At 41.7% G+C, this 15,193-nt stretch overlaps 1 protein-coding gene across 4 annotated transcripts in view; it reads right to left on the bottom strand.

Moving 5' to 3' along the window:
• STARD13 (StAR related lipid transfer domain containing 13) overlaps positions 1–15,193 on the bottom strand; it is a 294,142-nt gene that overhangs the window by 24,613 nt on the left and 254,336 nt on the right. For all 4 annotated transcript variants that reach the window (XM_033084301.1, XM_033084321.1, XM_033084311.2 and 1 more), the window contains 3 exons: positions 12,407–12,478; positions 10,279–10,360; positions 3,412–3,475 (listed from right to left, as the gene is read on the bottom strand). In XM_033084301.1, coding sequence (XP_032940192.1) covers positions 3,412–3,475; positions 10,279–10,360; positions 12,407–12,478 — 218 coding nt within the window. The remainder of the gene's footprint in view (positions 1–3,411; positions 3,476–10,278; positions 10,361–12,406; positions 12,479–15,193) is intronic.

The raw sequence follows: 15,193 nt of genomic DNA on the forward strand, positions 1-15,193 counted from the left end.
GCTAGAGATTGGGATCAGCAGCATGCCAGTTCTCACTGATGCCATAAACTTTTGCCAGTTTATCACTTCAAGTTAGCCAGATGTTTTAGATCATGTCCAAACCATAAAATAAAATATAGCTGTGAAATTTTGGGTTTAGGCATTCCTCTTTCTTTTGTTAATGTTGAGGTGTGCAGTGCTCCTGTGAGTTTACAGGAATGAATGGAGATCCTCATTCTGTGGCTTGTTAGAGAGAAAAATTGAGCACCTAGTGAAGTATGAGGGAAGGGGCTAGAAAAGGCTAATACTGCTTTGGCTATTTTGTCTGCAGGGAAGAAATGGCACATCAGACAGTGCTATCTTTGTTTTTACTCCACAGCTTGCTGTATGCATATATGGACCAAAGGACTGCACAGCCTCAGGAACTTAAAAATCCATTTATTGTGGTCTTAGTAGTGCCACAAAGTGGATATTTTAAAAACCGCAAGGGTACGTACTTTTAAATATTTAGCAGTGGTAATTATATCTACAAAGCATACCACTGCTGAAGCGTTGGTGGCACCAGCCAACACGATAAACATATTTTTAAAGTTTGTTCTACATTGCAATATGCCAAAGGGACCTTAAAGAAGATTCTTGGCTGACACAAATCCCTGTAGCTGCACTGACATTACTGTATGAGCTGACAGGATTTAGCCTGTATTTTGTACAAGCTGGAATCGATTAAAGTAGCCAAAGTGGTAGAGACATTGCAAAAAACATCAAGAAGAGAGCACTGAGCAGAAGACAGAAATAAAAAAAAATTCAGTGGTAAATATACTTTAAATCAAAAGTTTGTGCTTTTTTTTTGGGTTTTTTGTGTTTTTTTGTTTTGTTTTGTTTTGTTTATTTGAGTTTGTTGGTTGGTTGGTTTGTTTTTTTTTTTTGACAAAGCCAAGATGAACAGAAATGGATACTGTAGTAAACAAGTTTTGCCTCTAACCACAGCAAAGACAGGATTACATTCTGCCCAAGAATCACTTAGAAAATACAGAGGCTTTTCGATGTCAAAATTTGCAGCTCAATTAAATAAAGGCTTAGTTTTGGATTCTTTTTAATTGATAAAGAAACATGCTTGTGTTTCATCAGAAGCAAAATCAGGCAAACATGAAATGAAATATCTGGATGCTGAAATACTGCTGTGGTGACTCACTACAAATTCAGCTTCTCTGTGAGTCCTATGACATACTGTGCTTTTCTTTTGATGAAATCAGTAGAAATTCTGGAAGCCACGAACATTCTGAATGACCCACTGTTCTTGTCAGATATCTGAGTGTCCTGACAAACAAAACTGCCCCCAAAAAAAAGTTGAGAGCATTTAGCCCACCCACATGTCACCAGTTAGGGGGACAGTGGATCAAGAGAAGGTCTGAAAGCAATGATTCATCTGACACAGGCAGAGCAGACATTTTGGAGCAGTGACTGTATATTTCTACTGACCTGGGGTGAAATCAAGTGCACAGCTTTGGAACATATTCAAAAGTCCAGTTAATACCATTATGTTTGGAAAGATGAGAAGGGGCAAGTTTCTTGAGGGGTGACTGGTAACATATGCCAAAGAGAAAGAGGTTTTGATTCACAGATTTGTCACAGCAGATTTAAAATAGTACAGCTTTTTGACTAAGAGTGTACTTGCCTGAAATACAGAGGGATGCTAACAAAAGGCAAATAGTGGATTTATTTGCAGTGGAATTCTGCCACATTTTTCCAGCTGGGGGCAGGAATTCTCATAAATCGACAGCTGCAGAAGGCAGTTAATCCAAAGGCTAATCTCTGTCTGTCCAAATCGCTTACGGACATATTTGCAACACATACAGGAGGATTTCTGTTCGCATCTTGACAAAGCCAAGGGAAGACAGCAGCCCAAGTGGGGATGGCCTGGGCGGGACAGTGGGCAGTGGGGAATGCTCATGCTGTGCTGGCTTTCACAGGAACCTTGCCTGGCAGCTTGCTTGGTCAAATTTTGTTGAATCATTCAAGTAGCTCAGCTAGTCCTGTGCATACCTGTTATGCTGAAGTTCCAAAGCAGGCTGATTTTGCATTTTGTTGTTCAGATCACCATAGAGACTATTAGGAAAGGCAGTATCTACAGCAAAAGATTTATTTAGTTCGGTGATCAATTTCAGACCCAGTTTCTGGCTTTTACACTTGCATTTACATTTCCTCCTGTCAGCAGGCTCTCCCTCTTCTTGTCTCACCCATATTCTCTTCTACTTTCAGTTGCTCTGTATCTGTGGACTAAAATCTCCTCTGGCTCCTCTTTGTCTACATTTTTCTGTGCTCAGCTTTTCTGTGGCCTTGTGCAGGTATGGACTCAACTAGCTTCTGTCCTCTTGAAAGAGTATCAAGCAGGGCCATGTGTCTTCCACCTCAAATTATTAGTCATCTGCAAGGAGAGCAGCTGAGGACTTCATTCAGAACAGGGAGGAATGGCAGCAAAAAACTAATGAAAAACAAACATTAAAAAAATCCTCCCTTTTTAACACAACATAAAATCCAAGGCAAGAAAAAACCCCTGATGCAGTGAAGTCTCTGCAGCTCCAGGGAACAAGCAAAACAGAAGCTAAAGAGGTTAGTACACAGAGGAACAAGTAGACATGTGCCAAAGCAGGATATCTGGACATTAAAACCATCCTCTGTTCAAGTTCCCTCCAACACTGAATAGACTATGATGAGACTGAATTTGCAAAGACATCAAAAATGCAGCTCTCGGAAGCAGTTTTTAAAAAGCACTAGACAAACACTCTAGGAAGGAAAAACAGCAACCAAGATTTCTCAGAGCTGACAACTACCACTGTACAGCACTCAAGGACTTTGGGGAATTTGTGACCAGAAAACCAAACATTCAACAGTTAATGCTGGACATGTTACAAAACTCTCAAAATCAACAGGCTGTTTCTGCAGCCTTCACTGAAAGCCTTTATGCTCAGATAACTCCCATGTTACACAGCAGCTTGTAAGGATGACAGAGTTTATTTTCATATTCTTAACTGGAAGAAGTCAGTACAAGAAACAAAGAAAAGCTGTTATTTTCATCTGAGGAGCTTCAATTTTTTCTGAGCAGGATTTTCCACTGTGTACTCATAGGGCATTGACAAACAAGCCAGTCTAGTGAAGCTTTACTGTCTTTTCACCCACTAACTTTAATTGCACACATGTAGAGTCTAAGTACTGCATGAGCCTTTCTAACACACGTAGTATTTACTCACAGTTTCTACTCTATTTATGATTTAAAGATTCAACAATTCACTTTATCATGCATCCAGATAATGCTGACATGCATGTTCAAAGTAAAATAAACTTAACTTACTTTTAAGAGAATTACTGAATCAAAGGCTAAACTGGGGTGGTCTTATCTCAAAAGTCAGGGTATATTTAATGAATTTCCCTTACCTTTTTTCTTTGGAAGTTCACATCGAGTTTCATTGAGGCGCACTTGTTCAGTGTGTTCAGTCGTCTACAGGGCAAAGCAAATTCAAAAGATTAGCAGCCTCTGACTAAAGGGCATGATTTTTTGCAAGTACAAAACATTTCCTCTTATCTTACTGTAGGGTGCCAACTGCATATAACAGCTTCAGAAAGGTTACTGGTCATCTATTCCAGCTACATGACCACTGCATGAAAAGGGATCCCTATTTTCACTTTACTTGACAGTCAGGTTTGATAGATTGCTTTTTAATTCATAGACATTTCCATACTTAACACAGGAAACAACTATAACCAAACACATGTGATAGCTGGGGAAATGACAGGAGAAGGAGGTGAGTTGCCTTATGCAAGACTATAACATAATTGGTGTAAAATGGGGATTTCAAAGCACTGGTGAAAGACCAAACAAAAAACCAGCTGTAGTTCCTCACTTTTGGCAGTTGGCATATCCTTAAAAAAGTTGACATTAAGAACTTCTAGTTGCTACTTAAAAGTTTCTCCAAAGTCAATAGTTTATTTTCTCCTGTCTGTGGATCTTATACACAAGTTAACACACCCAATGTGTAACAAATCTTATATTTTAAAAGAAATATTTTTAGCTATTTTTTTATCATCAGTTCATACTGATGTTACTAGAGTCCCTGTAAGGCTTCTGCTCCTTAAATCCAAGGTTATCCTGTGATGACAGTGAGTTGAAATGACAATGTGTGTGTGTGTGTGTGTGTCCCCATGTGCAAGGACAGCCAGAGGACAAGTAAACATGCTCTTTCAATAGAGAACCTACTGCGGTAATGATAATTGATTTTGTTTTATTTATACTTAAAGATCCTGATCCATGAAACCATCCAACTTATAAAAGCAGAGGCTCCAAGTTAAATATGTTTCACTTTGAATATTTTCCATATCTAGGACTGAATTTCAAAATAAAGGGAGGCAGAGTGAGAAAGCCACGTGTCCACAAGCAGTCCTCTGTTGGCTGCCTGCATTTCCTGTCCTTATAGCAAGACCTGTCTCTGTTGTTTTTGGGTCACAGGGAAAGGCCTGCAATTTCCACAACTTTACACTTGAAATGCATGTGATAAGTTACAAGGACACATGAAAAAAGTATCAGATCAATAATATAATCTCTCACATAGCATAAGAAGATTATGGCATTAACATATTCCTCTGCAGAACTTCTAATATTAGAATACCTTTCAAATTGTCACCACTAACAAAGAACTGACCCACCAAATGTGGATCTTCCTTAAAAAAAAAATTCCCTCTCAAAATATCATCAAAATATCACCTACTCATTTTTAGATTCCTCTCTAACTCAAGCCAATAAATCCATTATGCTGCATCAGAAAAGTCCTGTGCTCCTGGTATTAATTTGGGTATAATGTATGCACAAGCACAGCCTGCATTCATGATAGCAATGTTGAAATAAATCCCAGGGTTTGTGGCTGTGTTGCTATATCTGCAGCCTTCTGCCCACAAATCTTCTTCTTGGATTACATCCATTATTGCAAAACTCCTCTTTTGCCCAAACACAGGATTTCTCAACCCAAAGTGGCATTATCTTGAGGCCCGGGGGCTGAATAATGTTCAGTGCTTCTTTCGAGCACAAAATGTTTAAATGTGTGTATCAATATCAATTCCAAGTATACAGAGGCACAGACACATTTTCAAAGGAGTCCAGCCCAGCTTTCTATCTTTGGGGACAGCTTCCTCTGAGTGGTGAATACTGGCTAATATTGGAGTCCCTGCACTTCTTTGTCAGCTGGCCTGTGCTGAAGGGAAAAGTCTGTAGCTACATTTCCACACTTGCCCCACCAAAACCAAAACTACTTTTTACTGGACGCCAGGGATTTCAACCCCAGGTTTTAAATTCATCCCTCTATGAAACACTGGTATGGTTTTTTGGGGCTCTTCCAGGGCTGGAAAGATTTGCCAATGAAATTAGAGAGCTAATGATCGTATTTGTGAGTTTGTCTGGTACTAACAGCTCAAATCAAAGTCAGTCTGCTTTAGCTTCTTTCGCCTTGTTGATGTGCCAGTGGTGGCAGAAAGTTTTTCTCCTCAGTTTAAAGCTGTTAGACGACTGACAGACAACTCCTCAGCAAGTCTTTCAAAAAGAAAAAAACCCCAGAAGTTTCTGGCTACAGAGGCTGTCACCAGTGTCCCAGCTTTTACACTTTTATGCCACTGCTTAAAAACATGGGAAAAGAATGTCTGTTTGCAATGTTAACAAAACACTAAGTCTGGACTTGAGAAAAGGCAGGGAAAAACACATTAAATAAACACATGAGAGGAGGCTATATAAAACCCAAATAATCTAGCATGCATTTTAAAGTATTTCTGGGAATTTCTGCATTGTTCAGGGAAAGACTGCAAAACATGTAGTACAGCAAGTGTTCCAGTACTGTTAATTTTATTTCTCCTCCAGAGCATCACAGGTAATTTAACACTTTGAAATAATTCTTAAAAAGCCAGCAGAGATATCCAGGTGCCCAAACAGATGTTACTGGTGCTACTTTAGATCCCCTGGAGTATCAAGCCTGGCCTTCAGCTGTTGCAGGTACCTTGGACCAGACAACACATGAAGTCTGGACTATCTAAGGAGATTTAAGATGGCCATAGACACAAGTCCTTAGGGCTCTGAATCCCAACCTCAGCGCTGTAATTCTTAGCTCTTAAGACAGAATTTCTTCAGAAGCAGAAAATCTCCAACTTTTGCATCCTTTACAGCACTGAGCAGTGTTTACAAATAAATACAAGATTGTAGCTATGCAGGCTCAGGCCAGCTGGGAAACCTTGTGGGGTACCTGTTGTCCTGCTTTAAGAGCAATCCAAGCAAGAGGTAGCAATCTAAGCAATAGGGAGACAGCTCTGAAGTGAGCTGAAGTTCCAGGAGAATCCCTGGACCTGTTCTGCTGCTCTGTCAAGCAGGTGAAGCCAGAGCCAGTCACAAAGGAGAGGCGTCATGGGGAGGACAAGCATGGACAGCACAGTGTCTCCTGCATCAGCAGATCAGAAATGCCCTCTCTTATGGATTTTGACCAGGAAAACACACTATGGTCCCTGAAGGACCCACAACACTGTTTCTTTGCTTTATTGTTATCCCTAGCCAAGTTTAGGTGCTGCATACACATGTCCCTGCCAGGCTTCTTCTGGCGCTGCCAGCTTTGGGAAGAGGACATCAAGCTCCTGATGCTGGGCTTTTCTGAGGTCTTAACACTGAATGAGAGCCCTCCCAGCACCATTAGGGCTGGTGTGCAAGGCTGGCACTGGTATGTCCCTGCTTCACCAGTTTTATGCATGAAGAGAATATACTGTTTCCCAGTCATACCACCTTTTTATCATGGCTGCCACTGAGGGAGTTACCTCGTAGGCTCCGTGCTCACATGAGATGAGTAATTTCTCCTGGAAGTCAGTGGGAGCCATTCTATTGCCTCCAGAGCAGGGCTTTCTGTCCTGCATGTGGAGAGCCAGGGTTATCCCCCAACAGCATCTAGAGCAAGGTAACTCAGCAGATGTATGTCCCATCCCATACAGCAACCTTCACTTTGTTTACCAGCTGAGACAACAGCTATGGAAAAAAAGGCTGCTGACTGCTTGACACAGCTCAGATTTTAAGAGCTTGGTTTAGGGAACTAGGTATCAGACTGTTATATAATTGTGTTTCATGTTCTTAGTCACTGTATTTACGTGAATACAAAAAGTACAACGTGGCTTGGCTTCTCCTTCTCACCCTCTTATCACAGCAGCCACAAAAGTTCCCAGAGCAGAGTTGGTTGCTGCTATTTTGGAAGTGACACAGCTATAAAATTTTCATGCTCAATTATTGTTTTGGCAGCCTGACAGCGTTTGCCTGCAGATTGCCTGGCAATTCTCTATTGTTCATTACTCAATAAAATCTGAGTGGAATCTCTTGATAGATACGCCTCTAACTCAAAGGCCTCAAATTTGGTTTTTACTCTGCCAAATTTTCGAATTATATTGTAAACAGTAGGAATGTTAGAATATCTCGAAAAGGTCACTGAAATCTTTTACAACAGGGAGTCTTAGAGTTTCTGACTAAAGTACTACCAGCTGCCTTAAAAAAAGATTCCTTCTCATTTGTGCCTCATGTTGTCTGGTATACTTCAATGCCATAGGAAAACTGATTATAAAATGAGATCGAGAGTCTGATTTCAACACACAAGAGCAGAGAAATTCAGTGTTTATGGTATTACTATTCAGAGCTAAAACTGTTCAAACTGATTATCCATGCTGGCATTTCAGCTTTAGAATTATCTTCCAAAAAAAAAAGAGAAGCCCATTTTGTTCAGCACGATGTGCTGAATGCATTATTAGCCAGTGTGATGGCTTGGTCATGCATAGCTTTAAGGGCAGCTTTGAATGTTTGAAGAATGGAAGTTTGACTGCCAACTTGGGAATCTGTGCACAGAGAAATAATACCCAGCCTTTTTTAACTTTCTCTTTCCTCAAAGTGCAGCTCTCATGTGGTACCTTGGCATGTACCTTACAGCAACACCATCGCAGAGCAAAGGAAGGGCAGAGAACCGGCCACAGTGGTCAGCTGAGCTGTGAGGATTTCCATTGCACTGGAAAACTTGGGAAATGCTGGTTTGATAGCTCACAGAGTAACAAAGCTGGCACTGGGGGCAGCAGCTGACACTGTTCACTGTTTCTGGTGAATCTGAATCTTGGCATTTGGTACAATGCCTTTTTATGGCTTGCTTTCAGGGAAGGGTTTGAAGCTGCTGAGTTACATCAAATTAAATGTCTGCAATCCGAAAACATAACCTGTATACAATACTTGTATTTCTAATATTGTGAGGAGTTATTCTTTTTTGAGATCTAAGCTGTTTAAAAACTCCCAACAAAAATTCAAGTCAACAGATGCTGTCTTCTGAATAAAATAATCACAGAAAAATTGTTAGAAAGTCATAAACCCATTTATCTTCAAAGTGTGGAAATATCTGTGTCTATGCTTGCCCCTTGATTGTCCCTTGATTTAGGCTAATGTAAAGCATCTTTCTCCCATGAGCACATCTATCCAGCTGCTAGTTAATTTTTCAAACTCTCCTATTTCAATAAAAGAGAAAAAAAACCCCAACCCAATGAACTCTCTAGCTTCTCACCTTGAAGAATAATCCTCATAAATATATCAACATAGTGTAACTGTAGGTGTATCTGTGAGTCCACAGAGGGGCTGAAGGAGCAAGAGGTGAGCTGTTCCCATTTTTAGCTGTGTAGGTGTTGGATGCCTGGTGACCATGACTGTAGCAGCACCATTGCCAATCACTCCAGAGAAGAATGATTAGGGAGAGTCACAGAGCTCTGAAATGACTGTATCTCACTGTTCTCTCTCACAAGAAAGGGGCAGGAGCAGACATCATTATTGAATTTTTTTAGTGGTCCTTCAGTTTTGTGGTAAAGGGCAGAGGGGATGAGATCTCCATCTCCTATCTCTATCACCTTCCAGTTCCCAAATTGCAGCAAAGTATGTCTTCCATCATGTCAGACTGAAGCAGGGGGATGTACATATGTATGGGATGAAGGTTTCTTAGCTGTGGGCATAGTAATCTCTCTCAGCAAGCAGCACAGAACAGCAGTGGATCAAGTCTGCAGTTAATTCTGTTCTCAGGCATCTGTGAGAGAGATATCTAGAGAATCCAAGTCTTTCCTACTGATTTATCTTCAGACACAAAGGCTATTACACAGAGAAAGAGAATATTCTGCTCCCCATAGCCATTATAGACAGCATGAGAAGCAACAGATCTTGCTTGCAGCGGGAGAGTTTTGGGAAAGCAATCTGACAGCCATGCCCAGAAATTACCTGGATCTGCCAGGAAGTGGGGCATAGCCTGGAATGGAGAGGCAGACTAGATGAAGTCTCTTCCAATCCTATTTTTGGTGATTCTCAGAAGCCTTCTCTGCCTTCCTTCACCACAAAGTCATTAATCCTTGCAATGTACAGTATGATGGGGAATAGCACCTCCTAAAGCCATCTCTGCTGACTTTAGCCACAGTTGCAGAAGGTGAAATAGAGTCTTGTCCAATTATATTGATGTTAGTGTTGTGAAAGTTTCCATAACATGTAATGAAGCCTGCTTGGTTAAGGGCCAGATGCTCCTTTGTCCTGACTTGAAGAGCAGAGGAGCTGAACCCAGCTTGAGCTGAGCACAGGGGAAAGAAGAGGGGAACAATGTCTCTGCAATGTGGTTTTGCAAAACTGCAACAGAATTGCTGTGTCTTGAGTCCTGGGGGACAGGACTTGAGCAATGCAGTACGGTATATTCATCACAGAGTATGAAAAAAAAGATAAACAGCAAACACAGGGGAGGGGCAAAGCACCAGTCAATTGTAACATCTGTAGTACTGGGTCTGGTCCCACTTCTGTTACTGGTGCCAAATGAGAGTACCAAGGGAATCACAGCAGCATGAAAACTGTGCCTGCTGCCAGAGAAAAGGGCCTACAGAATTCTCTGCAATGAAGTTCCATCTTTTTCGCTGGACTTAGACATAAGAGTTATTAATGTGCAACTCAAATGTGACTCTCATTTATTCAGGGTTTGCTTGCACTACTGCTAGTTCTTAAAAAGCATCTGTTTCAAATCCATTGAATTTGGGTCTTCTAAATCATGTGATGCTTTCTGTGAGAGTAGTGGGTCTCCTACTGCAGCATCTTCTGTAAGAGAAATTAACTCAGAATGGTGGCTTTATAGACCTCATCACTTAATGCACCTGGACAAGCACACATCTCTACTGCTGCTATACCAACCATTCAAAAATCAGCTCATAATTTTAAATTATGAGAAGAGAAACTTTTCTGTTATTTACCTGCAAAGAGGTTCTACAAGGTCCTTGTCAAGAAAATCATGATCTTTCTTTACTGCAGCAATGTCAATGGGAAACCGGGAGTCTGTAAAAGGACATTCAATATTAAGAAGACTGCTTGCTACTCAAATGAAAATACATTGTCTACATCTAAATTGCTTTGTAAGTGCTTGCTCACTGAAATCTAGTATGACCAATTTCACTCAGCTCTGGTTCCCTTCCAGCTGTATCTGTGACCCTTTCCAACACCATATTGCTTTTCTTTTTTTCTGTTAAAGCTATAGCTGAACATCCAGTACATTAGAGTGACAGCAAAATAATTTCATTTTGGGTTTAAAAAACACTCAACTGTTACCTGTTCATTTTAGCCCCTTGCACAAATGGATGGGATCAGGGAATTACCACCACCTTTATCTACATGAACAACAATGTTTTCCCTTCTCATTACAGTGACTTAATGAGTTACTTGCTAGACCGACTTTGCCCAAGCCCAGAAATGTTCTGTGCTTTTTGTTTTAAAAACAGATCCAAATAACGATGATTTCAGACAGAGGGTTACTCAAATAACAGACAGAAAATCTTCATGAAAACCCACCAAAACTGAATTATAATCCCCAATATTAGCTTAAAAGGCAGAATAGTATGCTGAAAGCTGACATTTGTAATGAAAAGCGACACAGGTCTGTAACAGTGGGATGGGTTCCAGGGCTGTGGCTGCGCTCCAGACTGCTCTGCCATGCTTAGGTACCTCAGCAGGATGCTGGGATACAGGAACTTCAGCCAGCATTTTCAGACACTACTGCTCAGCACTGACATAATAGATGCCTGAGAAAAGCACCTTGTTTTCTGAGACATAAACTGTCTAGACCACATATTGACTGCACGGGAACTGCTGGACCACAGCACAGGTTGTTTTTCTGGAGAGAACATCCCTTTGAGTTAAGCAGGCAGCAGGTGCTCCTTTCTGTGGTGGAGTCAGTATCTGACATACTCTGAATACAAGCAGACACAAAAGTACTACTGGCTACCCAGAGACTGATAGATACACATTTGTGTCAGCTTTGGTCTGGCAGGCTTATGGGTCTTAGATCCTTGTTGGATTTAACAGAGTCTGCCTGCCTCCCGTGGAGCCACCTGAGCATCTCTGAACGGAGCTCCTGTCCCCAGGCACCTGAGCAGCCCAACAAGACCCAACACCTGAGCCCTAATGGACCTCAGCTGGCCATGGGAGGATCCTCAGCATCCCATTCCCTGCCATCCTCAGCCCTACACGAGGGGAGGGATGGCATCCAAGCTGACTCCCTGCAGACTTGGCTCTGACCCACGAGGCTCCTTGGCCCTCATTCCATGCGTGGATCTGTGCTGCCTCCAGACTCATGCTGACCCTGGAAGGTGTCCAGAGGTGTTTGGCAGACCTGCCTTTTGGCTAATAAGCCCAAGTGGGCCTGAGCTGGCTCTGTCTCTGCCAGGGAGAACATGCATTTTGGGAAAAATGGGGCTCAGCCACAGTTTCCCTCTTAGCATTGAGCTGGGGAGAGGAGGAAAAACCCAGCTCCAGTCCCCAAACTTCTACTGAACACAGCAGCAGTGCAATCACTCACCCTGCACTCAGGGACATTGCTTGCCTGGGCATGGACCTTGTACCTAGGAAGGGGCACGACCATTTGCACCGAGTTAGCACTGAACTATCAGCTTTTCTTGCTCTGCGAATGTGAAGTACAACTCCGATTACTCACTTTTGGTAACTCTGCAGAGTTTTCAGTCTTACTTTCAGCATGATTGAGATTTTCAGTAACTTCTAGTGTTTTAATCTTATTTCAGGCACAGTTCAGAAAGTTTTTAGAAAATCGACTCATGTTTCTAGATATTTTGTAGCTGTTTTTGTTAACCTTTGAGGTTTACACAAGCTATGTCCCTCTTGTTTTTTTTGTTTTTTTAAACTTCCCATGGCTACGAGGGTAAGAATCTTACTTTTCTTTACGCACTGGTATGACTCCAGCAGCTGAGGCTTTGTGAAGCATCCAGCCATGGCCATAACTCAGTCAAATGTGGAGTTGGCTGACTGCAAGCTCTCCTGGCAAGGGCCCAGTGCACTTTCAGAACCACACAAAGAGGAGAAAGACCTACTTACCCTCATAGAACTGAGCATATTGGGGAAATCCAGCTGCACGTAACCAGTCACACGCTTCCTTTGCTTCGATTTCTGAGCAAAAAGAGGAAAGAGAAAAAAGTTCACACTTTGTTATTTTGAATTAGAAGTTCTTTCAATTACAAAGAAATAACAAAGAAATTTGGTAGGATCTATTTACTGAATCACACTTTGTATCATCAGAAGAGAATCCCCCTGAGAAATTTGCGCATCTCCACAGGACCCTGGGGTGCATAAAGCCACTGGGTGGCTGGGATAAAGTGTTAACCATCTGCTTGCAACAGAAGTTGCTCAGCCAGGTTTGTGGCTCTGTGATCTACTTTCCCCTAAGGGTAAGTTGCTGGTAAGAGGTGAAGATGGAGCAGGGTGAAAACGGGGTGACATGGAGTAGGCACTGCGTTCTCTCCTGTTCTGACATTTCTTGTGGAGCAGAATGCCATGTGAAATCCATGGAAAGCTCTGCCAGGAAAACCCCAGTGCAGGTGTCGTGATACTGAAGGGACAATTGCAGGGGCACCTCTATTTTTAGCAAGCTCCATGGGCTCATATCCTGGATAGCAGTGTGCTGGGTACAGGTCTGCCCAGCACCTGCACTGCCTGTGTGTGCAGCTGCTCTGGGACCAGCTGGGGGAACAACTGAAAACAGAGGCTCATCCACACAAATGTGGGTTTCAGGGGAAACCTGGGAAACATCTCTTTGCTGTCTAAACCTAGATCAGGATCTACCACTTGAACAGCTTTGGTTTACTGGATGAAAGTCAAAGCCACATATCTGTACCTCTTACATTTGCAAAACACGAAGAACAGAGCATGCAGGTGTTGAAGAAAGTAGACGTTTTATGCAGCTTATTAATCGACCTGAATAAGCCAGTCAGGGGTTTTGGCACATTTGTGGTTGTAAAATCTAGAAAGCCATAATACAAAACCCTAACTATAAAGAAACAATGGAACTGGAAAACTAGGATCAGGCTCAGTTGCTCTTCTGCATATTTTGCCTTGGATGGGAAAAAAAATTCCAGTTGTGAATCAGTTTTCTACTAAAATGCATTTTTATAGGTAAGAGATGCTGGCGTGAATTTTTGCCCATGTAATTCTGTTCAGATCACTTGTCATACCCTTAATGACTTTACCCACTGAAGCTCACTATAAAATCTGCTTTGAATAGACTCTGCAGTATGTGACCTGCACACCTTTCTGATCTCCCAAATAATGAATCAGACCAGCAAATTTTGTAGCAGAAATCAAAATTCAGAATACAAAGTCTATGTATCAAAAGCTCGATTTCCCAAAGACGATTAGACAGCCAGGAACTGCTCCACAATGGTCACAATCATTAGCAGTGCTGAAAAGGATTTACCACAAGGTCTTCATTTGCTTTGACATTAGTTCATGTCAAGGCCAAAAAACGGAGTATGAAAGTACATTCAGTTCTTGACACTGCACAAAAGAATAAGCAGCTTACATAAAACGTGGCTCTCACTACAGCACATCTGTGTGCTGAAAGCACATCTCTATTATGTTCCAGTTAGACTATTTCTATTAAATGCTTGGAAAAAAGACAAGTCTTTATACTTTGTTCCTTTTGCTTAATTCAATCTCATGAAACACAGACAAATCAATCCCATTTCAAAATGTATTTTACAACTCAGAACAGCTGTACGTACATTCTAGCTTCATCTGGCCTGGAAACACAACTGACAGAGGCTGTGGGTGATGGAGAATGCTACCATTTAATGCTCTTATACGCTTATCGTATTTCAGTGTTTTTTTGCAGTTGGCTGCTCTAGGAGCTTGCTGAGAAATATTCCTGCAGCCCAAATAAGATCTAAAATATCTCAAGTTGCAATGGGTGAGTAATTATAGGGAATAACCAAGAAAGTAGATCTCAGTCTTTTCTGAGGTCTTGTGTTTAGTTTTTTGTGGTGTTTTTGTTTGTTTTTTACATTTTTTTGTGAAGTTGTTTGCAACACACTGTATTCAGTCAAATATCATTGGCTGATTAACTTCTGCCTTCAAAACTTTGACTCTATATCCTCCATGAAGGCATTTCTGGGGGGTATTCTCATTTTCTGAATGACTACCTCAGACCTAAGTAAGATTTGCTAAGCTTCCAGGATACTGGATCTCAAGACACATATCAGTTCCCAGTTGTCTCCCATATCTCTCTTTCTGGTCTTATTCAGAGGACAGCAGGGGGAGAGAAGTGCACCAGGTTGCTGGCACAGCCCAAACCATTACTTTGCTCATACAAGTGTGTTCCCACTGTCTAAGGGCACCTGTTCCAGTCATTCCTTTCTTGGCCCCTCCTACATTTTAGGTGAAAAGGCACAACAAAGAATTCACTCCTCAGCAGACATCAAAGGTGATTTCTACTATTTTGCCCTGGGCATGTAACCCACGTTATAGTTCAGAATGCAACACAGATGCTTTTACTATTGCACACTGCAATGTTTGAACAGTATTTTGACATGCTAACTTTAGCCTTCTCTTTTTGTGCCCATATCTTAATACTTGCTTTTTCTTACTTCATAGTGAAACATCAGTGAAGATTGCTTTGGGAAGAGATGTGCAGCACCAAAAAGACCTCAGTGGAGATGCCAATGAAGAGTGGTAGAAATACTTTTGGCAATGTTGTCCCAGCTCTGTTCCCATGTCCAGGCTAATACAGGGGTTGGATCCTGCCTGCAGCAGATGCACTGTCTCGGTGCAACACTGAAGGACTTAGAAACCCACGTTTCCAAGTTTCCACATGTGTTCACAGGTGGCACC

This window comes from Catharus ustulatus, chromosome 2 (genome assembly GCF_009819885.2).
Source record: "Catharus ustulatus isolate bCatUst1 chromosome 2, bCatUst1.pri.v2, whole genome shotgun sequence".
Lineage (NCBI taxonomy): Eukaryota > Metazoa > Chordata > Aves > Passeriformes > Turdidae > Catharus > Catharus ustulatus.